The sequence below is a fragment of the Callorhinchus milii genome, unplaced genomic scaffold, assembly GCF_018977255.1.
Source record: "Callorhinchus milii isolate IMCB2004 unplaced genomic scaffold, IMCB_Cmil_1.0 Scaffold10, whole genome shotgun sequence".
NCBI lineage: Eukaryota > Metazoa > Chordata > Chondrichthyes > Chimaeriformes > Callorhinchidae > Callorhinchus > Callorhinchus milii.
The window spans coordinates 11,213,151-11,238,022 of record NW_024704751.1 but is presented as its reverse complement, the minus strand read 5'-3'; the positions used below and the strand labels follow the sequence as shown (position 1 = coordinate 11,238,022).

The 24,872-nt window shown below is 44.5% G+C and overlaps 1 protein-coding gene across 1 annotated transcript; it reads right to left on the bottom strand.

The window, feature by feature from the left end:
• Window positions 1-1,292: 1,292 nt before the first annotated feature.
• Window positions 1,293-11,279, bottom strand: LOC103185665 (tumor necrosis factor alpha-induced protein 3). Its single transcript, XM_007904299.2, has 9 exons — window positions 11,270-11,279; window positions 10,741-11,083; window positions 9,094-9,284; window positions 7,843-7,975; window positions 6,856-7,023; window positions 6,284-6,452; window positions 4,848-5,731; window positions 2,534-2,778; window positions 1,293-2,210 (listed from the first exon to the last, which is right to left on the bottom strand). Exons 2-9 carry the CDS (start codon window positions 11,078-11,080, stop codon window positions 1,932-1,934), a joined length of 2,409 nt encoding a protein of 802 aa, XP_007902490.1. The 5' UTR covers window positions 11,081-11,083; window positions 11,270-11,279; the 3' UTR covers window positions 1,293-1,931.
• Between the last annotated feature and the right edge of the window lie 13,593 nt (window positions 11,280-24,872).

The window sequence follows — 24,872 nt, the reverse complement described above, 5'->3', positions numbered from 1 at the left end:
GTGTGTGTTTCATGTAAATGTGTGTGTGAGTGTTGGTAATTATGATTATCACAGGAACAGGTAATATGTTGTATCCTGTACTTAACGACAGGTTTGGGAACTGAACACTTCCATCAAGGTTTTGATAGGGTAGACATAGGGAATATGTTTCCACTTGTGGGGGAGACCAAAACCAGGAGCCATCAATATAAAATAGTGACAAATAGATCAAATAGGGAAGTTAGAAGAAATATCTTCACACAGAGAGTAGTGGGAATGTGGAACATGCTGCCACAAGGAGTTGTGGAGGAAATTAACACAGATGTATTTAAGGGAAAGCTGGAGAGCTACATGAGGGAGAAAGGAATAGAAGGTTATGCTTGAAGGCTTAGTTGAGGAAGGGCAGGAGGGGCTCATGTGGAGCATAAACACCGGCACAGACCAGTTGGGCCGAATGGCCTGTTTCTGTGCTGTATATTCTAATGTATTCTAATGTATCCACTCCTCCGCACTCCTGACTTCTGCAGAATGGTTTGTCCCTGCAGACTATTTCAGAATTGACTCACATTTGATATATATATATATATATAATAATAATCCTTGCATTTGATACAGCACCTTATCATGTCTTTGAGACGTCTCAAAGCGCCTCACAGAATATACTGTAAAGTGACAGTATATTTTGTGGGCAAAACGTATGGAACAGATTTGTATTGATAGTGCTTTTCTCTGATGCTCTAGTCACCAAAACATTTTGTAATTTAAAAGAAAACCACTTTGAAAGCTATTTTCTGGCAAAGACTTGAGATTTTCTTGACAAATCGTGTGAATTATCTGAAACTTGAGAAATGATGCATTTTACATACGGGATCTGTCCTCCGGATAAAACTGGTTCAACTAAGTCATTGATGCTTAACAGGATATAAGCTGCACATTGCAATGTCACCTGTGAAATCTGGGTTCAAATGGATTCTGGGCAGACAGGTTTACCTAGAGTTCTTGTGTGTGTGTGTGTGTGTGTGTGTCTCTCTCTTTCTTTCCTTCCGTGTCTGGCTGTCGTTTGAAGCCTGGACTATGATGTAATGTTCCAAGACTCCAAGACAAACTAAGGTACATCTCAATTTGCAAAAATGTTGTCTAACAATGAACTAACTGCACTGCTATGTGCAGATAGAGTGAGGAAGCTCAGTGATGTGTTGCCCGGAAACATATGTGACCGCACGCAAACGGTGGTATGTAAATGCCGGTTGGTGATTTGATAATCAAAGGCAACTGAGTGAGTTTGGGAAATAATTGGAATGGAATGGAGTCTTGCAATAATACAATTAATAATAATAATAATAATAATAACTATTGAGTCCGGCAATATTGGTGTATTCCCTCTGTTCACTTTCTTTCATCAACTATTTGATGTCTTTAAAAGTCTCTCTAACCCGTCACTGTGGGGTTTTTGGACTAGATTTTGAAAAGAGACTTGAACTTTTGGTGGTCACCTGTGCTCTCCCCTCCCCCCTCCCCACCTGCCCTGCCTCTCCTCCCCACCCGGGCCTATCCCCCTCTCCCCACCCCCATTAAGGCTTTGGTCGGTTTATCTCCTGGCTGCACACAACAGGAAGCTGTGAGGTTTCCTTGGGGAAAAGATGAGCAGAGATTCTTGTAACCAGCAGATTGTTTAAAAGATAAACTGCTTTCTTATACGAGTAAATCTTGCTGGTAAATCTATGAAGGTTGGTTATCCTCCATATCCCTCCCCGACTCTCTCTCTGACGGAGGAACATGCCTTCTACTGTGGCTGGTGGCTCCTGCGGATCAATTTTCAGGGGAAACAAAGAGGTCCAAGCTCTCCGGGAGGCTACCCTGTGTGAAGTGCGCTGTATAAATACAAGGTGGTGGTGTTGACGTTGCCTCTGGTGTTGGTGGACATTGTAACCCCCCCCCCCATAGGTGATGGTCTACATCCTGTGTATCCGAGAGGCGGTGAAGCAAGCGTTACAGTATCCATCGCACTTTGTGTTGCCAAAGTGCTCGCAACCCCTTCTCCTGCAGAGCATTCTCTCTGGCTCTGTGTTGGGACGGGCTGAGGGCGAGGGGTGACCGTGTGCAGGCTGGAGGTGGCCACTGACGCCCTTTCCACTCCTCAACTCCGACCCAAAGTGCTCGTTGCTGTTTCTCTCCGATAGCCCATGAGTGCTCGAGGCGCTGTAATCGCGATGGCACTGAGCTGCGGGACTCTGTGAAAACGACGTTTTATTTGGTCAAATTGCACAGCGCCTTCAATCAAAGACTATGTTTGCCCCCAACCCTCCGGGACTCCCTCCCACAGCCACTTTGCCTCGTGGCCTCCTTCAAGGCACGTCTTGAGAATCTCCACTTCGACCGGACCTCTGGTCACCCTCCTACCCCCACCCTCCCTGGCCCCCCACCCTCCCTGTGCCCCCCACCCAGTCCACCCTCCCTGCCTTCCTGATCCCAACCCCCAGCTTGGGTCCCAATCACTGCCTGTCCAGTGCCCCGGGGTGGGGGGGGCGGTGGGGGAGGAAACGCTGTAACTTACCCAAACCGCGGGTTCTGTGGGAACGTCACTGACTGACTTTGATCTGTGGGAGCTCTTGCTCTGCGTGTAAACGTAGCATTTCTCGCAGTGGCCGTTGTACACCGGGTTGGCGAGCATACTGCAGCCTGCGCTGCAGCACACGGACATGTTCCTGAGGTGGGAGGAGATCTGCACACACTGGGCGTGAGCAGGGCGGGAGTTGCTCTTGTGGTCCTGTCGCTCTGGATCCCGCTGACCGGAGGTTTCTGCCGGGGAGGAACGGGGAAAAGTTAAATCTTCCTTAAACGGCAAACGTTCAGGAAACAAAAGGGAGTTTGACCTGCTGCTGTTTGTCTTTCTTGTGAGGATAATGATCGAAGGCCTGTGGTGTATGTTTGCTTGCACGCTGATTCATAAAGAATTCAGAAAGTCGAATGTAAAGGTCGAATGCATAGGGAGTAAATCCGAATGGTTTGCCCCGATAACCCCACCGAACCAACTGTAACTAGGATTCTTTTTCTCTCCTGATCTCAAGCCCCAGCTCGGGGAACACATCCCTGACTGTCCAGCGCCTTGAGACTTCCTCCTGACATGAAAGGCAGGCGCTGTGTAAATGTCACATGTTGTTGTTGTTGGGGCTCGGTCAACTTTTCTTGAATTGGCCCCGGTTTAAGTGGATACAAAACGACTTGCGTCTGTTTATACAATTCCCTTCCCGTGTGATTACATCTCGGAGCACTTCACGAGACCTGAACAACAAGGAGGTGGGTAGGAGGGGGTAAGTGACGGAGGTGATCGAACACTGACTCCTGAGGTCATGTTCACAGAACTCCGCTTTCCCTTCAGTCAACTGTGTTGTGAGTGGGAGACATTGAACTATCATTGTTAAACCTTACCCAGAGGCTCCTATCATACTCTGAGCAGTAAGAGGGATAAGTGTGAGATACAGTTATAAGTCATCCTACTGTACACCGTGCTGGGGGAATGGGACACGGTAGTTCAAACAAATAGTGACAAACCATTTAAGAGGAAGTTTGATAGACACATGAGGAACAAGAGAATAGAATGGTCTGTTTCTGCTGTGGATTCTATGTAAATGTAAATTCTATGTGGAGTCCTGTAGCTCAGTGGTTAGAGTACTCGCTTTGCAAGTGAGAGACCTGAGTTCAATTCCAGGCAGAGGGCGAGGCCTTGGGCAAGTTTCCTTACTCCACACAGAGCCTAATAATAATCCCTCCAAAGCCAAAAACAATAATAAATTGGTCATTTTCAATCTACGACTGTTTGTGGGACATTGCTGTGCGCAATCGGCTGCCGCGTTCGCCCACAAATATACAGTCAATTCACTTTACAGTATATTCTGTGAAGCGCTTTGGGACGTCCTCCTGACGTGAAAAGCGCTATATCAAATGCAAGGATTATTATTATTATTATCTACATTTTCAATGTGCATTCAGTTCTGTAACAGAAAAAAAGATATCTTTTGCAAGTGCTTCCTGTACTGAAGGAAGTCAACCACAGCTGTGGCTCACAAAGGAAATTCCCTGTTACTTAGTGTACTGTACTGTTTGTGCTGGGGCTGAGGGCTGGGCTGGGGACTGGGGGATGTGGGCTGTGCCGGGGGCTGGGCCGGGGGCTGTGCTGGGGGCTGGGGTCTGTGCTGGGGGCTGTGCTGGGGGCTGGAGGATGTGTGCTGGGGGCTGTGCTGGGGGATGGGCTGGGGGCTGTGTTGGGGGCTGTGCTGGGGGCTGCGGGATGTGCTGGGGCTGGGGGCTGTGCTGGGGGCTGCGGGATGTGCTGGGGGATGTGCTGGGGGCTGGGCTGGGGGATGTGCTGGGGGCTGTGCTGGGGGCTGAAGGTTATGCGATGGGTGATGTTGAGCCCGGATGTACATTACGTGCCACTATTTGCTTTGTGCAGTTATGTCTCACAACGATAACCTCAATGATCTTTTTGCAAATAATTCAAAGCTTTACCTGTAGTTTGTGCTGCATTCAATGAAGTTATGTGAAGGTTCTCTACAGCACAGAATGATACTTGGGGAGGGGTAGGGGGGAGGAGGGGTGGGTGGGGGTTGGGGGTGTTTCCTATTGCAGATTTAACTGGAGCATTTGTTTTGAATGAAACGGCTAAAACTGCATAACATTGCCGTTGAGGGCACTGTCTGCCAAGCTTCCTGCTACTGGTCCAGCTAAGACCACCCTAACCATCGAGCTTGTAGGGTTAACACGAAAATACACAGTCACTACACTTCACAGGAAATCCTGGGAGGCACTTCTAAATATCTTGAGGCGCTATATCAAATGTACAAATTATTATTATTACTACTACTTACCAAGCACTGTGAGATAGTTAAGGAAGCAGACTGTACAATAGTCAAACTGTTCTTCAGTCCCAAAGTATTGACAATTTGGCTTGATGCACTTTGCAGATTTCCCTGTCTGACTGTAGGCCTGTCCTTGGTCCCGGCCTCCCTGGGGGGCAGGGTGGCCAGTGGTGCTCAGTGAATCCGGGGTGGATTCTGAAGTTCTCCCCTGTAAGACTTGTGACTGTGGATAGGAACCCGATCTCCTTAAGCAAACGAAACACAAACCATTGAACATGCTTGTTTCCTGATTACAAGTGCTGCATCTTTCATTTGAGGAGTTTGGGAAGCACGGAGAGGTATTCCTGCCCGTCTCTGGAATCTGTTCCAAAGGCTCGCTTCTCCGGAAGCAGCTCGGACACAGTCCGTTCTGAGCCAGGCTTCCCGTGAACGGACAGTTTAGGATTCGGCACTTCAGGGCATTCGTCTCGCTGAAGAAATGAACGGGAGAAGACGCTGATGGCAGAGCTGAACTGGACCCTGTGCTCCTGTCACTCAACTGCTCAAAGGTCGTTCCAGCTTTGGACTGTGATTCCATCACTTGTGTGTGGCCGCCTTGTTTGCTGGGGAGGGTTTTGGCTCTCGAAGACGTGGCTTCCTTCTGGAAGGCTTCATGACATGTGTGACAGAAAGGCTTGGTGAACTTCGAGCAGAAGTAGGAGCAATTGGGGGTCAGACACCGCTCTTCTACAATGGAGAGGTTTGAGAGGCAGAACTTCTGCTCTTTGGCCCGTTTGAGTTTGTGTGTCTCTCCTTTGTCTGTGTCTTTCTGCCACAGCCCATACTCGTGGTTAACCAGCTGGAAGTAATCCTGAACCAAGTTCAGGTCATCGGGCAAAGGATTAATCTGCAACCTGGGCCACAAATAAATAAGCTTTAACTTCCAACTGCACAAAGTATCACATCTATACAAGTTTAAAACAAAATCCTGAAAATCCTCACATTTATTACATAGCATCTAGAGGAACAAAGGGACAGGAGGAGGCCATTCAGCCCCTCGAGCCTGTTCGCCATTTTATTATATCATGGCTGATCTGTACCTGATCCAAATATGTATTTAAAAAAAGCAAGTTGTTGCTGTTCCTCTTAAAAGGTTCAATTGACCTAATAATAATACAATAATAATAATCCTTGCACATGATATAGCGCCTTATTGCGTGTTTGAGACGTCTCAAAGCGCTTCACAGAATATACTGTAAAGTGTAGTGACTGTGGATTTTGTGGCCGGCAGGCGAGGGACTTGACAGATGTAGTTTTTCATTGCATGGGGGCGGGGGGGGGGGCTAGTGAATACTATATTTCAGCCATCCTCACGTAATAGATCGCTTATAGAAGAATATTCAGTCAGCTTCACATTGTGGCTGGTGCTGTGGGTTTGCAGTGACTTCCTATCCACATGGGCTCACCTGGCCGCCAGGAACATTTCGATGCTGTTACTGTCTGGGATGGTGATCACCACCAGGTAATTGCTGAGAAGCTGCTTTTTGTTTAGCCTTTCTTTGTCCAGGAGGAAGCGAACAGGTAACTCCTCGCTCCCACTCCTGCTGGGGGTCACCAGTGGGAAAGCGTTGATTTCTGAAATGAAAACGTTTGTGGGTTAAACACTGTGTTTATAATAATAATAATAATAATAATAATCCCTGCATTTGACACAACGCCTCATCACGTCTTCGAGATGTCTCAAAGCGCTTCACAGGATACACCGTAAAGTGAATTGACTGTGTATTTCGTGGGCGAAACACGGCAGCCAATTGCGTCCCCACAAACAGCCGTGGATTGAGCGACCAAATTATTATTATTACTTTTTAGGGAGGGATTATTATCCACAGAAAGTGATCCGCCAATCGACTCGACATCGGGGTTCCTATACACAGTAGCGTGTAGTGACCGTAAATCGTGAGCCTTAGAGAGTTAGAATTTGAATGCGTATCCATTCTGGAGCTGAAAGTTGAAAAGGAAACAAACTGCGGTGTCTTACGTGGGCCTGGGTCATTGATACTGACGAGAGGTGTAAACCGTTGCTGTGTGTAACTGAGCAGTATGGGGTAGGTGAAGCACTGCTCAGCGGGCCAGTGGAGAGGCAGGTAAATGCCAGCAGGGCTCGATGTTTTATCTGAAACCTTTTTGGAATTTCCCTTTGAACTTTCTGCTTTGGGAGAAGAAGAAAAAAATCAAGTCATCGCAAACAAAGGTTTGTTTCATTAAAACAAATAATTGTTTTGATAATATTTGCGTTAGTATGTTTCTAATTGTCTCCCCTCTCTGACGTGTGTATCTCTCTGCTCCCTGGGCAGTGCCTTATCACTCCGCGTTTCAAAGCGCTTCACGGGATCTACCGTCAAATGGAGTGACTGAGTATTTTATAGACAAACGCAGCAGCACAATTGCGCACTGCAATGTCCCACAAACAGCCATGAAACAAATGACCAACTTTATCTGGGGATTGTCGGTCAAGACATCAGGAGAGAGAGAGAAATTCCCTTCTCTTTCAAATAGCGCCGTGGGATCTTTAACATTCACCTAAACAGGGAGATGGGATCTCGGTTTAAACGTCTCAACCGAAGGATGGCACCTCCGAAGACGCAACACCACCCCCCACTCCAGCGCTGCATTGGAGCATCAGCTTAGACAAAGCGAGTTCAATGTCTGACATGGGGCTTGAACTCACAATCTTTTGTCTCTGAGGCACGATTACTGCCACCGAGAGCCCAGCTCAGATCATCGACAAGTCAGTCCTATTTGTTTGGTTATCTGAAGGGGGATGATGTGCAGGTCAATAAATGTTGGTAATAGGTGTTGTGTGAACTAAACCATTCAATTGACTGTTCCCAAAAGACCTGTCCAAACATTGTCTACTGATCATCTTGGTTCTGCCGTGACCTAATTACATCAGGACCATGTGCATCTTTTCTGAGCGTCTCCTTTTCATTAGCTTGTCCTTATTTTTTTCTCGATTTGAACCCACCTGCGATGACGATGATGGGACGTCTGGCGATGTTGGCCAGAATAAACAGGTGCATGTCCTGGTACAGGCTGGTACAGGCCTGAGATACCGGTGCAGAGGAATCGATCATATTCTGCCATTCTGCATCCCAGATCTGTTAGAGGAGACGAAGGTTATACTTTATTATTTATTTGTTTGTTTGTCTGTTTGTTTACGGGATCAGCCGAGTGTCTGACACATGGGGAACCCCACCACCATTGCTTAAGAGTCTCCAAACCCCAACTGAGAATTCCACGCCTCCCACCTACACATGGAAATCCAGAGATAGATTGTTGGAATGGGATGGAATGGGAGAGAGACACATACAAAGGAATTCAACAGCAGAACAAAACTGGGTGTCTTTGACATTGCGCTTAATGCCCCATAAAGGAAGTTAGCTGGTTTTCCACACTAGACAGCAATAACTCTGTCTAGACGGCCATCAAACAAACCAAAGAATGAATGTAAGCCTTTTCTCTTAAGACTTTTCCACATAAAGTGTTCTTCTTTAACAGGAATTGTACTTCAACCTCCTCCCGCCCCTCCCCTCCACCCCAATGTTACCAGGAGATATGTTGCCGGCACATTAGGGTTATATTCCTGAGAGCAGAGGAGGTTAAGGGGTGATTTGATTGATGATGATGATGATGATGACAAAAGGAATTGACAGGTTAAACAGTGGACGACTTTTCCTTTTGGTGGAGGGATCTATTGAACGGGGGTGGGGGGGGCTATAGTTTGGGACATGTCAAGGAATTGCCAGGATGGTGGAAGGCAAATTGGATGGATGTTGGACTTTCATCCAGAAAATTCTTAAGTTCTTCAAAACGTGGCCAGTCGGTCACAGTAAAATTGATCAAAAATATCCCGACTACAGTTGAGTCATCGTGGGGTTGCCCTGACAGGAGACTATTGTGCTTCTTGTGGGGAGAGAGTGGGAACTGGAGGGATTGTCCCTGTGACACGCTCTGGTGCTGACACTCAGTCAGTCAGTTCTCAGATTAGGAAGTGCATTTCTCTCCCAGCTGGGAATGGGGATTTCTGTTTGGTCAGCCAGGTGTCTGACACATGTGGAAACCCACCACCGTGCTTACGAGTATCCAAAGCAGCCCGAGATTTCCTTCCACGCAGACATGTCACTGAGGTGTGGAAATGTCCCTGTGTGTGGTAGGAAATGCGCACTCTTGGGAAGTCCGAAAACAATTACCTTTTTTTTGAAAAAAAGAATCTTACCGCAGATTGGTCACATAGCCCCGTCGTGGGATAGTGCTGACCTGCCCCGTGCTCTGTCTGCCACCTTAGTCTGAAGTTCACGCTGTTGGTTTTGGTCAGTGCTTCATGGAATGTCTTACTGAGGGTGAGATCTGTGTCTTTTACACCCCACATGCACAGCGAGAGGGAATGGAGCAGGCTGTTCCCATCCCCTGTTTGAGACAAAGCAGGTGCTTAAACTGAGCATTGTTCGTTTGTTCGTTCATTCATTCATTCATTCATTCATTCAGACAAGACGTAGTAGTTAATGAGTTAATGATAACAATACTAATTCTTTGCATTTGATAGAGCGCCTCATCACCACTTCTCCAAGTCTCAAAGCGCTTCACAGGCGATACTGCAAATATGGATTGACTGTGATTTTTGTGATTGTTAACTAAAAGGTCCCTTCTTTCTGTTTGATGAATCATCATTAATCCCTGGGTTTAAACGTTGAGGAGTGTCCCTGGGTTCCTCGGCACTGCATTTAAGGTCTGAACAGTAAACAGTGATTAATATAATTAGAGTGAAATGTGCAGTGACAAGTGTCATTGCTGCTAATTGTGTCTGGGCTTAACATTCCCTCCAAGCCCCGCAGCTGGATGCAGCCACAGATTGGCACAAAGAACTGATGCAAATCCTCCTGTAGGTGAATCAACATCACGTTGGGCACGTGAATACACATAGATGCCATGAGATGATCACAGACGGGGTTCACTATACCTTCCTGGGGGAGTGATTGTCACTGTAACATGTGGCCCCTCACATGACAAGCGTGAAGCACTTTCATGAGCAAGATGTCGTTGGCCGTCGCAACTGAGCTGAACTAAGTGGGGGGATAAAGTGTGCTTTTTATCGGGACACGAAGAGAATCAGTGAGAGTGAGAGCGAGTGAGTGAGAGTGAGTGTGTGAGTGAGTAATCTAACCAAAGGCATGATTTCACATCTGGGGTCTGGTTCCTCTTCTAATTCTGGTCTAAATAAGGAAATTATCATTAATCTGTTTCACAAGAACCCAAATTGCAACACTCTCAAGTTCCAACCACAGCCGTTCTTTGGGTTTCTTGAGCAATTTGACTGAATGGTATCAGCTTGGCTCAGTGTTCACTCTCTCTTCTGGGTCAGAAAGTTGTGGGTTCAAGCTCCATGTCGAGTCTCTAAGATCACAGTCTAGGCTATCGCTCCAGTACGGTGATGGGATGGCACCTCCAACAACACTCCTCCTGGAGGCGCTCCCTACTGCATGGCAGTGTCAGCCTAGACTGTGAGTTCAAAGTCCTGAGTTATAATAATAACAATAATAATCCTGGCATTTGGCACAGCGCCTTATCACGTCTTTGAGACGTCTGAAAGCGCTTCACAGGATACACTGTAAAGGGAATTGACGGTATATTTTTGTGGGCGAAATGCGGCAGCCGATTGCGCACAGCAGCGTCCCCATGAACAACCGTGGGTTGAGTGACCAAATTATTTACATATAACATTATTAAATTGTAAAGGATGTGATATGTTTCTATATAAATACAGATACACGCTGAAACCAAAAGCAGCAGCTTTAAACAGGAGACGAATGAATGATTATCTTGTAAATAAAGTTGGATATAAGTCAGTTCCCCAATATCTACTCACCAGAAACCTTGAGTGGAAATTGTTTCCTAAGTTCTTTGCACCAGTTGAGTGTTCCTGCGTCTGCCAAGGCTTTGGAAGTGACCTGGTCCATTAATGATTGTTCCAAGGTTCTCCTGAACTGAGGCTGGTATTCCCTCATACTGTGTAACTGTAGAGTGTGCATGTTCATGTTCAGCAGGTGGTGGATCAGGGGTCTGGCAGTGGATGGTTTGATAATATTATCACTGATCAGGTGCCTGAGCTTCACAGCTTTAATCAAGTTACTTTCAGAGAGAGACTGAGGAAGGCTCGATTTTGTCTCCATCTCCGCAGGAAACCTGGGTTCAAGCCCCAAGAACATACCCTGGAAAAGTGCAAAGGAAAAATGGTTTAAACTGAAGCACAAGTTGGCAAATAGTCCCACATAGTCCCACCAAACTGCTTTGGGCTAAATGTATCCAAAACCCGAACCCATTGCATGATGTTGTTTCAAGCCCTAAAGCAGATTGAGTTGAAGTTAACCTTCACACATTAAAGATATAAACCTTACCTGTGGGGAGAGGGGGAGAGGGGGAGAAACCCACATTCACCAAGAAACTAGAGACTGAATACTCACCCAAGGGGGGAGTTACTGAGCTCTTAATGAAGCCATGAAGCTGTCAATGGTGGACCTGGTGACAGATGATGTAATGGGGACTTTCCACAGCGTAGAAATATCAAGAGGACAGTGCTGTTGGGGTTAACGTCTTGTGTATCACAGCTCAGTGGAGTGAGCTGTGTATTACAAGTCTGTCTGTCTGCCTGTGTTCCCTTGGGCTGTGTTGGGAGGAAATCGTGTCCAGTCCTGGGATACAAGTAAAATTCCAATGTTAATGTACATTGCACAGTGTCTCTTTTCCTCCCCAAACACTGACTGAAGTGCCTTTTGCAATGGAAAAAAATGGGGTTTAGAGTACCCACAGATATATACATATATATACATTATATGTGGTGCCTGGAAAACACCTAACCACTAAACCAGCCCCAATTCACCCCCACTTTAGTCCTGGAACTTTTTTTTGAATCGATCCAAGCTTCACAGAGGTGAAATATCACCTGTAGATATTTGGAAAATAAAACAATCCCTTTTTCTTCATTAAAAGGGGAACAGTTGAAAGTCTTGTTAATTTTCCACAGAAAAATCCCTGGGGGACAGCTCAGCTGGACGGATGAAGTATGCAAATGAATCCAATGCAATTTATATATAATACAGGAGCAATTATACTATGATTTTATATTATATTATATATATATATGAGCATTTTATGGATCGCTGATCAATATCCCCCAGGAATTAATCTATCTGCAAATCACCCCCTTGGTGTTTACAAATTTAAAAAAAACAGAGTTAAAGGTAAAATACAGTTGAAGTTGAGGCAGAAAGTGTTTCTGTGGATTAAAAAATCCCTTCAAGGAATGGAACTTTGGTCCAAATTGTCAGGTGTCCCCCCACCCACCCACACACTCTCCCCTCCCACACACACTCTCCCCCCTCCCACACACACTCTACCCCCTCTCACCCACACACACTCTCCCCCCTCCCACACACACTCTCCCCCCTCCCACACACACTCTACCCCCTCTCACCCACACACACTCTCCCCCCCCACCCACCCTCTCCCCCTCCCACACACACTCTACCCCCTCTCACCCACACACACTCTCCCCTCCCACACACACTCTCCCCCTCCCACACACACTCTACCCCCTCTCACCCACACACACTCTCCCCTCCCACACACACTCTCCCCCTCCCACACACACTCTACCCCTCTCACCCACACACACTCTCCCCCCACCCACCCACCCACACACTCTCCCCTCCCATACACACTCTCCCCCCCACCCACACACACACTCTCCCCCCCCCCACACACACTCTCCCCTCCCACACACATACACACTTACCCCCCCCACACACAAACTCTCCCCACCCTCCACCCCACACACTCCCCCCCATCCCTCCCACTCCCCCCTCCCACACACACACACACTCCATCCTCCCACACTTACACACAAACTCCCCCCCCACCCTCATACACACCTATTTGCTGTATGTCCTCAATAGCTATTTTATTTTATTTTAATTCAAGTCGTTGGTTTGATGTGCAAATACCAACGATAAACAACGTAAGATTTTGCAAAACAGGTGTTATAAATTTTAACTGACTTCCCCTTTTTTTGTTCTCGACTTACATAATAGCTGAAGTTTGGAACGATGAACCGAATCATGCATATTTTTTTAAAAAAAGTGTTACTATTTATTTAAACCAACCCCAGAAATAGTTTTTATATATTAAAAAAAACAGCGGCTGGATTTGTCAAGAGAATCGATTTTTTTTTTGTTTGCAAAAATTTGACAACACTTCTAACTGTTAACTGTTCCCTTTTAAACCCCTGTAAATGGGAGCACAGTGTAAAGGGGTTTACTTATTGGTTGCTGAGAATATAGAAGACAGATGTGTGTTGTTAATTCTGTTTCAAGTGGGCCCCCAAATAGCATTAAATTGGAAACAGAAAGGGCAAGGAAGGAATGAGCGAGTGCGAGAGTGCGAGAGTGAGTGCAAGGTGTGTGGACAAGTCACTCAGTCGAGGAAACCCAACAAAAAATAAGGTTTGGGTTTGTTTCAAGCCAGATATCTCGTCCACAAAATATACAGTCAATTCACTTGACAGTGTATCCTGTGCAGCACTTTGAGGCGCTTCAAAGACGTGATAAGGCGCGATATCAAATGCAAGGATTATTATTATTATTACATCGTGTTCGCCTCCCCTTTTAACAGCCGACAGACAGTACTCTAGAGACCAGCAAGATTAAGCTGAAATCTCCCTGGCTCAACACAAACCCACAACTGTGTAATAACATGAGTTACATCCATCAAACTGAAGGAATCCATCCACGCTAATGCAGTGTCTGGTGACCGTGTGCTACTGCTGTGTGAATAAGATTCAATACAATACAGATTTACTCGTTTAGAAGCTCCTTTCGAGGGTAGGAGGTGTCCTACCAAGGCACTTCATAAGCATCATCATAATAATCATAATAATAATAATCCTGGCATTTGATACGGCCCCTTATCATGTTTTGAGACGTCTCAAAGCGCTTCACAGAATATACTGTAAAGTGAAGTGACTGTGTGTTTTGTGGTAGGTGACATTTTATATTATATTCGAACATACAGACCCTTTTCCAATAGTCCAGCAAACAAAATATCAGTTACACTCTCCTAAAATTAAAAAAAATATTCCATATGAAATCCAGTATTAACAAAGACATGTACATGGGGTAATATTATACTCCGAATATAAAAATATTCAGGATATAGTGTAGAGACCAGAGCTTATCCACCCACCTACCTTTCTTCCTGACTTGTTGCTTGTATCCACACCAACACACAATTTTCTGCAGAGTGACTGTTTCACTGTTGAAATAATCCTTTTATAACCTCCGTTCAACAGGAATTTTTTTTTGTACATTTTAAATGATTTGTGTGGGGGATTTTAAGTGGATTCTGCCCGCTGGGTTCTTGTGAAGGTTCTTTTTTCAGGAAAGAAAAATCAATATTGAAAGTCCCCCCAATGGGGTACCCTTCTCATTTACTGCTGTGGTTTTGCTTTCGTGAGCTAGTGATGAGCAATATTGTTAAGCAGTACATTTTTAAAAATTTGCCCATCGATACAGTCACTACACTTCACAGCAAAATCCTTTGCGGCGCTTTGAGACGTCCTCCCACATTTGAAACGTGCTTTATATCAAATACAAGAATTATTATTATTATTATTTATTTATTATTAATAGTCATTTGCTAACTGCAATTGGTTTTCAATTCTCTAGTAGTATTACCCAGTATTGAGCGCTCTGGAATGCTGGTCTGTGTGAGGGGACGCTATATAAATGCAAGTTGTTGCTGTTGTACGTTGGTTGTAATCCACCCTTTTCTAATGGCAAACTGTGGGATTGTCGCCATTTAGGTCAGTTCAGATGAAAAGGCTCTTTGGCTCATTTGATCTCATTGTAATTTCACCGACTCCGTGGCTGTATGTGAGACGTTGCTCTGCGCATTTTGGCTGCCGTGTTTCACACATAAAATACACCCAATCGTCACCTCTTTACAGTGAAGCCCTTAGTCAACTACAGCAGGAGTCTGGCCATCTGTCCACTCTTTGCTGCATGATTGCTTCATACCAGTATGCGCAAAATAATAACAAAACAATTATAATAATTTGGTCACTCAATCCACGGCTGTTTGTGGGGACGCTGCTGGGCGCAATTGGCTGCCGAGTTTCGCCCACAAAATATACGGTCAATTCACTTTACAGTATATCCTGTGAAGCGCTTTGAGACGTCACAATGACATGATAAGGCGCTACATCAAATGCAAGTATTATATTATTAGTTATTATACGGGTCTTTTCTTGGTTCAAAATTATTCTTATTCTCTTATGATCAAAATCCATCATTTAATGTGAAACCAATCTCTCTGGCCACATCCGTTTGCAGATCTGCTTACAAAATGTACCCGGCGTCAACGTGATCTTGTGGCTTTGTTTCTCGAGTGTGTGATCGTATCTCAAGTCACACATTGGTGGGGGGTGGGGTTGGGGAGTGGGGGATAACAAGAAATAAATGAACCACTTTCCATCTGAGGTTTAGCCCCCTGGAATAGATCTCTATATTTGAAAATATAACCGAGTTGTTACTGGAAAGTTCGCTTACCAAATACATAGTCACTACACTTTACAGTAAATCCCGTGAAGAGCTTTGAGATGTTTTGACGATGTGATAGTGGGAACTGTATCAAACGCAAGGATTATCATTATTGTTATTATTCACAAGAGAGCCTTATTCGAACAAGAAGAAAGCCTCTCATTTTGACGTCCTCTTCTGGAATACCCCACCCTAACATGTAGGCACTGAGTCAAGCTGTTTTGTTTAATGTGTCCTGACATCAGCCACCCTTCCTGGTAACCTATTCCGGCTAGTAATTACCCCAGAGCTGTCGGATTATTTTGGTCTATTTTGCTTTCATTCTATCTCACCTTTTCCTGATAGTTGACACACTGGAGTCTTCTCTATCCACACAACATTCCCCCAAGCCCAACCCTCCCCCACCTTCCGACTCTAGTTGAAATGAAATTAAAATTATTGCATTTATGCCTTGAGCCACCGGTTTAGCTCCCCCCCCCCCACCCCCCTTTCATTCCTGTAAACATTTCTCCCAATTGAATAGAGTTTCCCAGTTATCTATGAACTCAGTTTCTTTCTCTTGCACACAATTTTCCTAATCAATACCTGGAAGTAATTATTCAACTCGTTCTTTCCAAACTCTCGGATAATAAAGCCAGATATTTAGAACCACCACAAACTTTAATCCCTTCTCTTTGACACAGTTCCACACGAACTCCATCTATTCTCCAGCTCCTCAGATTCTCGCTGCATATATTATTATAACCCTGGCATTTGATACAGCACCTTATCATGTCGCGGAGACGTCTCAAGCGCTTCACAGAATATACCCTAAAGTGGAGTGACTGTATTTTGCGGGTGAAATGCAGCAGCCAATTGCGCACAGCGGAGTCCCCACAAACAGCTGTGAAGTGAGTGACCTATTTTATTCAGGGGATGTATTGAGCAGGACCCTGGGAGAGAGAAACTCTTTTCACAATATTATTTGTTCTCGCCTGTATATTCCCCCCAAAATGGCACCTCTCGCATTGCCCCATCTGTCCTTACCTTTTTATCTCTCACCTTTGTTCTGAGATAGCAAAACACAGCCTCAATCATGTTCTTTATCTTCCATTGCTCCCTGAGCCCATATCTCAACACTGAACCCCCTCATCACAACCACTTGCACAATGGCTCAGTTTGTGCGAATGGACTTGAACCCAAACGGCATTTAATTATTTCGGCTTTTGAACTGCCCCCCCCGAACCACCACTGCCCCCCGACCCACCGCCGGCCCCTCTCCCTGGCTCGGTGTCAGACTCCGTCACTGTCCAGGATGCAATCCCGGGTGAAGAACGCTCTGTAAATGCAAGTTGTTGTTGTTGTTTAGTCTATCAAATTCTGTTAAAGATTGCAACCCAATAAAATAACATGTTAATCACTGTGTCCAGAACCAGCTTTGCATCTCTGACTCCGCTCCACTCTGGTACACTGTGTTGAATTTGTAAAAACACTGTTTTAAAATTTACTTGGAAGCTTCCGATGATGAATTTGCAATCTTTAAGAGAATTTGCAGAAACCCGGAGGAAGCTTGGAGATGAGAAGTTGCAGACGCTTAAAGAATTTTGCCAAGTTTCTCTGCTTGCGATCTAAAATTGGATTTATTTCTTTGGATTTCGAATAAGAGTTAAGCGAAGTGATCTCATCCCCAGCCAGAGGAGCTCGACAACAACAACAACAACATGGATTTATATAGCACCTTCCCACGAGGCAATGTCAGCAAAATTCCAATTGCTCAAAAGTCTCACCTGTAACAGTTCAGTAGCTTAATGATTAACAAAGCACATACCTCAGACCCTGTGTGGTGCAGAGGCATTAGGAGCAAACTCTCGAACGTCTCCAATGAATGCTTTAGCATTCAGAGATACAGCCCCCGATCAGAACGGAAAGATAACAATACATTACTAAGCCACATCATACGTGAACTTCTTCCCCTCCCCTTCTCTCCATTAATATTTCCCTTTTAGAGATATTGGAATTCCCCGAGGTCAAAGGCTTCTGTGCAAAGTGCTCTGGTGATTGGCTGCGCATAAACTCTTGTACAGTGTCAGTGAGTGGGGATTTCCAGCCCTCTCCTCATGCACTCACTAAAGACCAGAGACTCAAAGTTGTTTTGAAATAATAATAATTCTCGCATCTGGCACAGCGCCTTATCACATTTTTGAGATGTCTCAAAGCGCTTCACAGGATATGCTGCAGAGTGAATTGACTTTATACCTTGTGGGAATCTGTGCTTTTTTTAAAAAAAACTTTAAACTTGTGTGTGTGTAAAAAAAAATGAAGGCTTTTTTCCAACACGCCGTTTTCTGCAGGCTTCTCAAATTAGGCTTTTTAGTTAATACCAGATGGAAGCTAAGTGGAACCATTGTGGCCTTAATAATAATAATAAGCGCTTCACAGAATATGTAAAGCGAATTGACTGTGTATTTTGTGGGCTAAATAGTGGCTTTAAAACTAAAACTGAAACAAACACCTTGTTTTTGATCGACGAATGAAAGGGAATAATTTTAAAAATGTGCAGCTGTGATGAGTTTTTACAAACTTGAGCTTATCAGCAACAGAAATAGCGACCCTTAAAACCATCTAAAAGTAAGTGGTGACGGAGGAAACGGAATCAATCGCCTCGTGACGGCGGCTGAGAAAGTTTGGGTGCTACCCGAGGGAGAACACTGGGAAGAGGAGAGCCAACTAGACTGAAACTATTTCCGTGCCCCTTTAGTCAACACCCCCTACAACACGAGTCCGTCTGTCCATCCAATCAATATATTGTTTAGTGCTCGTGAGAGTAAAGGAGAATATAATGAATGAGGGCTGAGCGGCAGCTCTAGTCAACATCACATCTCTCCGGGAAGTGAAAGAAAGGAGGTTCTGCAACCACAAACCGAGAATGAGCAGCCAGAGAGAGGAGATATTGATAATCTGTGGCTGTATTTTAAGCAAAGCAAAGCCCTTTAAAAATATAATTAAGACAATTACAATAATAATAACCCTTACGTTTGACTGAGCGCCTTATCACATCTTCTGGACGTCTCAAAGCCCTTCACAGGATAGACTGTAAAGTGAATTGACTGTATATTTTGTGGGCGAAACGCGGCAGCCAATTGCGCACAGAAATTACAATTATAATTACAATCATTAGACAAGAAGGGAAGAAATGGAGGAAGGACTGTAAGAAAAATTAAACGCCAGGGGAAAGTAAAAATGCTGACAATGTTAAAAAGTGTTTTTAAAACACGAATATACGGGCGAAGGGAGAAACGGTTCAAATAAGACACAAACATTGAAAAGAAAAAAAATGGAGAGAAAATAAAAGAGGATTTGAAAGTTACCGCAAGGTGATTATATCGGTGTTTGGTACTGGGAATTACTGGGAATTACCGAAAAGACGCTAAGATGCTGAGAAGACGCTAAGATAAGACCGCAAGGTATTTGTGCAAGATACTGTGTTGAACGCTGTTAAATGTCCAGTCTAATTCTGTCTGCGATTGCAGTGCAATTACACACTGTAGCCACGACGTGGCAGTCTCAGAGCATTACTTTGGACTCCTGCAATTTACTTGCTCCCATTTCAAGAGTCGAGAGGAGAGAGAGAGAGAGAGAGGGTTAAACTTCCTTATTTTACTTGAATGTAAAATTTTCCACTAATGCTGAGCGATAATGCGAATGAGATGTTCAGTCGGATGTAGGGAACTGCAGAGAATTGTAGGGAAGCTCCCTGGGACGCTACCCCGTGTGATGGGCGCTACATAAAACACAAGTTGTTGTTGTTATTGTAGAATCCACAGATCCGACTGACACAAGCCATCGCCTCCACCTCTTCTCATCCCTTCTCCAATATTCCTTGTGTGTGCATCGACAACAACAATCTCACATTTGTAGATCACTTTCAAAAAATAATAACAATGATAATAATAATTTGGTCAGTTTGTGGGAAACTGTTGTGTGCAAATGGCTGTCGCAAAATGCACAGTCAATTCACTTCATGGTGTATTCCGTGAAGCGCTTTGAGACGTCTCAACAACGTGATAAGGCTCTATATCAAAGGTGAGGATTATTATTATTTTTATATTATAAAACAATGACTGTTAGGGATCTAAACAATTTGTCGACATAAGTGTGCCAGAGTTTAACAAATTCTGAAATGCCGTCTTAATCTCGCTGCTGGTTTTCTGCAGGTGATTTTAATGGACTGAGTGTTAGTGTCCATCGATAAGGTGCTATATCAAATGCAAGGTTAATATTATTATGATGATGATTATTAACCTTTCAGCATCAGGGATATCATCGGTAATTTTCTTCCCCAAGTGAATTAAATCACAGAGCAACTGGTGAGTGTGAAGCGACTGAGATTGTGTAATCCTCAGTCGTCTAATGTAGTGATGATACTGTGGTGTGAACCAAGTCTGTAATTACAGATTAACTTCATCCCTGGTTTTTGATCCATGTCGTGTTGTCCAAAGCTCGACATGACAACGTACATATAAAATACAGTGAATTATCCAAATCGTCCCTTAAAGAGAATCTCTCCAATCTTACTCTCACTCTCGTGGAGCATCTGTCAAACAACCACAAACACAGCAACCAGCCCAGGGACACATCGTTTTATATCCACAAAATCTAGAGCAAAATCATAAAACTATAATAATATGATCATAATAATCCTTGCGTTCGATACAGCGGATTATTACGTCTCTGAGACGTCTCAAAGCGCTTCACACGATACACTGCAAAGTGTACGCAAATTGGTGGTGTATTTTGTGGGCGAGACACAGAGATGCAGTGGGTTAACCCACCAGTACACAACCCTGAACATTAGAAACTGTCTCGTTCAGGCCGAGGTCTGATCCGCTGAGCCACACTGACAGCCGGTCGGTCGGTCACACATCTCTCAACTGCTGTCACTGAAGAAAGGCTCAATTGAGACATATGGCCTGCATTCTGCTCTGTGCTGACATGTGGTCTCTGCCAGTGCACACACCTCCCCTAGTGCCATAAAGGCAGCAGATTGGGTCTCTCCATCCCCCCCACCACACCCCCTGCTTTCTCATTTGCAAAACGAAGCCCCAAAAAACACCCACCAGTGGTTGTCCTCAGTCAAATAGGGGGCAGGAACGAGGGCGGAGAAGAGATTAATAGTTTTGCTTCAGCCTCAAATGCCTTGTTAGAAGAAGCTTTACACACCCCACTCCCTCTGCGGTTGTCACATCACTGTAGATACCTCGTTTGTCCTTTTGTTGCTTGTGAATGAGGAGCCGCTGTCATAAAATCCTGAACTGCTTTAATTGCCGTGCAGTAAACATTAACATATCTGTGAAATGCAATCTCAATGCTGAATAGGATTAGCCGCTTGTTAAAGGACGGAAAGGAAAGCAAGACAGGGCGAAAGGTCACTATTTGCCATCATTATCTCTAATTTGAAACTGAATCCTAATCCAAAGCAATTAGCTGGAAGCTCAGGTTGTTTTGGTGCAAAGTGACTGGCTTCTCTGGTCCTTAATAATAATAATCATAATAATCCTCGCATTTGATACAGCGCCTTATCATGCCGTTGAGACGTCTCAAAGCGCTTCACAGGACACACTGTAAAAGGAATTGACTGTGTATTTTGTGGGTGAAACGCGGCAGCCAATTGCGCACAGCAGCGTCCCGACAAACAGCCGTGGATTGAAGTGACCAAATTATTATTATTTTTTTGAAGGAATTATTATAGAATAAGCAACAACAACTTTACATTTATACAGCGACTTTCACATCGACAAAACGTCTCAAAGCGCTTCCTGGTAGGGGTGGGGGAGGAGAAACGGGGCTGGGGAACAGGAAGGGGAACAGTACAGAGATACACAAAGGCTACTGAGATGTGGTTTAGTGTTGTGTTCGAGGGATTAATAAGGTGTAAGGTTAAGAATAGCTTCTGGTTATTTATAAAGCCGTGGTGTTGCTCTTTACTTTACTTCCAAGCGCGTCACAGTTATTAACTTGTGTGTGCGTGGCTGGACACTGGCCTTGCTGAACCCCCGAGCACACTGGTGGTGGTGGGGGGGTGGTGTCAGGCCCCCAGTAAATGGCTGTTAACAAGGCAGAATGGGAGGAGATCAGGGGGAACAAGGTTCTTGCTGAAGCTCAGTGGGAGGAGAGCTCACACCAACCTTCCTTTCAACAACCTCCATCGCTACTTGGTTGTTAAATCCATTCCATCAGGTTCTCACTTGTTAAAGGACCGGGCGAAAGTGACTGAGAGTAAATTAAGAGGTCGTGCCCTTTGCTTTCAGGTCATTAGTAGCAGTGGCTTGTAATGCTTCAGCTCTTTATTATGTCCATGCACCTCACTATCTCTACCTCTGTCTCTCGGCGCAAACTCTCAGATCCTTCTCCCCTAGTGACCGCTTGTGATGTCTTGTGATTTTGATGGAGTCTGAATAATATTCCAGTTTAATGGATTGCATCCAAAAAAGTCTCGGTAATAAAATGTCAGTTATTTATTAAGAGATTGGGCGTGCAGTTTCAACGTAGTATAGAGGTGACTTAGCAACGAACTGTGCGTGTCTCTCTCTGCCCGTCTGGCTCCTGTTGTGAGGCCAGAGCTAACGCTATGTGGTGTGGACATCTCTCCAGAGCCGGACAGGAACAGCTACACGAGACAGAGATGCCATATCATTCTCCTTCACTGCCCGCTAACGAGACCACATCTGTGTGATGATTGTGGCGAAGGGTTAATAAGGCAGATGCATTCGAGAGAAACATACAACAGGGACTTACAGCTCAATCTGGATGGAAGTCATGCTCTCAGCCACCTGTTATACTCGGCTTTGCTGAGCAGTTTGTGGGTTTGATTTCCCCCTTGGCGCATTAAAGCAACCATTATATATGTTGGCCCAACGCAATATCCCTGTTGAAAAACTGGCACAAAACTACAGTCTATGTTTCTGCTTGACTTTGTGCTCTGTCGAATTCTTACTTCTCAACTGTGTTTTGGACTGAAGGCTTTGACTCTGACCAACACCACCAACAATTTGCACTTATATATAGCGCCCTCCACGCAGGGTATCCTCTCAGAGCGCTTGAAGGCTTTTATTTACATCTTTATCTATAGCAGTGATGGTTGACCTTTATGCTCGGCTACAAAATACATTTTTTCTTGATTAAAACATTTCAGGATTTCTGCCATAATAAAAGGTCAAGAAATATTCAATCAAGAAAGAACTGTACGAACAACAAACCCTGGAACACGGACTTACCTGGAGTCCTGAAAATATTCGGGGTGGGGCGGGTGGGCACTTCTTGATGTGACGTCCAGAGGTTGGCCATCACTGACCTAAATGGACCTCAGTTTAGTGTCTGGTCTGCTCTCCCAATGCTGCACATCACCGAACGCTGCAGTGGAGTGTCGTGTCAGTCTAGATTGTGAGCTCAAAGTCCCCAACGTGGGGCTTGAACCCACAACCTCCTGACCCAGAGGCGAGAGCACTGAACCACGGAAATGCCTGTTCATATCAATGGATGGGAGAGAAGATGTTGTAGAAATCATTAGCCAGCTATTGGCAGTTGGCACGGCTTGGTGGGCTGGTATTGCTGGATGGATGGTTTCTGGAACTTGTCACAGCCCTAACAGCACGGATTCTCCCAATAGTCTCTTAGGGCAGATGGAGCTGGTGAAAATAAATGGAAAACTTCCATTTTAAAAGCTCGAATTACACCAGATAGTTTCAATTGAGGTTTGTTTCCCATCAAACTCGATGCGATTTTCTAAGGATTTCTTTCTTCAAATTGTCTGTTTATTAACTCAATAATTATAACAGTTACAAGCAACTTCATGAGGGTGGGAAGGAAGGGGGGGGTGGTGGGGGTCGGGGTGGGGGGGACGGAATCTGGTTTATAGATGCTGGTCTATCAAATATTAAACTATTTAGTGAACCAAAGGGATTTGGAAATTTATGGACTTTGCAGTAAAACAAACTGAACACGATCACTGTCATGTTTTTAATTGTGGCGAGGGTACGATTAGGAGCTATTTTGTATGCAGATACACATCTCGCTCATTAGTATCCTGAACAAATAAATTTAGATCCCAAACCCATAAACGTTTAATTATGTTAACATTAACTTCACTTCAACACGAGGCCTGAGAGCGAGGCCACTTCGCGCGGACTTGTTATCTGAGATAAATTAAAAAAAAACGAAGTTTCAGGAACGTTGTGTGTAACCCAAGGCATCAAACTGGACATTAAGCAGCAAATTCCCAAACACAGTTTTAGGAGCGAGGCAGACTTGCTAAACCCAAAGTCATTAAACATGTAAATTATGCTGCCGTTAATTAACATCAAAATGCCATTTCACTGTTCACCAGCACAGGATTATTTAGTTCAATTCAACATAATATGACTAAGAGCCCAGTAGAGTATTATTAATATATAAACTCTAGCTCTGGGTCAGTGGCTGCTGTTAAGCAACATTTTTTAAACAATCTTTTAAACAGTCATTTAAATTTTTTAAACAGTCTAAAATTTGGTCACTGAATCACAAGTGTTTGTGGGGACGCTGCTGTGCGGAATTGGCTGCCGCGTTTCACCCATAAAATATACGGTCAACTCACTTGACGGTATATCCTGTGAAGCGCCTTGAGACGTCTAGAAGACGTGATGAGGTTCTGTATCAAATGCAAGGATTATTATTATTATTACAGAATGGGAAGGTGGCATCAAAGAGAAAATTTACAATTGATTGATAAGAAGCAGTTTGATGGTGTATGTTATATAAACTATATAATGGAAAGGTAGAGTGGGTATTTTGGATGATGGACATGATGGACAAAGACTATGAAGAAGATGTAGATTTTGTATGCTTTATCTACCACTTTCAGGGTTTGTTTACTGACTCGCTACTGAAACCAATCTATCTCAAGTTGACCCAATGAATGCAACCAAATCTCATTGAAAGTGGCTGAGTTAATTGGTTAACAATACAGTGGGAGAGAGAAGTGGCCACCAACACTGGATGTTTGTACTTGGTGACCCGAGGGCATGGGGTGAGGGGCAGAAGATGGTTAAAAGAGTAGGGACAGAACAATGGACATATGCCAGGCCTGAATAGCCCACTGTCTGCTACACTCACAGATGTGCATTTGGTTGCTGTGGAAAATGAAAGGAAGTGGAGCTAAAGCTCAGACAATAAGAATCAAGTGAATGATGCTCTGGGTGGGGGGGTGATGGGGGAGAATTCTTTCATCCTCAATACTGTAGTTTGTTTTTCTGACAGCCATTGTATACGCCGAGAGCGTGTGGCAGGATAGAGCACACTTGAGTATATATCCAACTGTTCCTACATGAAGGACCTTTGAGGTTTTGTTTGCTTTCCCTTTAAGTAGAATATTATTGTCCTCTGCAAAGTTTCT

What these genes read in the sequence shown, in the direction of transcription:
- LOC103185665 (XM_007904299.2), bottom strand. Translation starts at nt 11,080, where the DNA reads ATGTTCTTGGGGCTTGAACCCAGGTTTCCTGCGGAGATGGAGACAAAA. An exon ending in TATCAATGACCCAGGCCCAC is followed by an intron (nt 6,453 to 6,855) that starts GTAAGACACCGC and finishes TTTTCATTTCAG; the next exon opens with AAATCAACGCTTTCCCACTG. An exon ending in GAAATGTTCCTGGCGGCCAG is followed by an intron (nt 5,732 to 6,283) that starts GTGAGCCCATGT and finishes TTTGTGGCCCAG; the next exon opens with GTTGCAGATTAATCCTTTGC.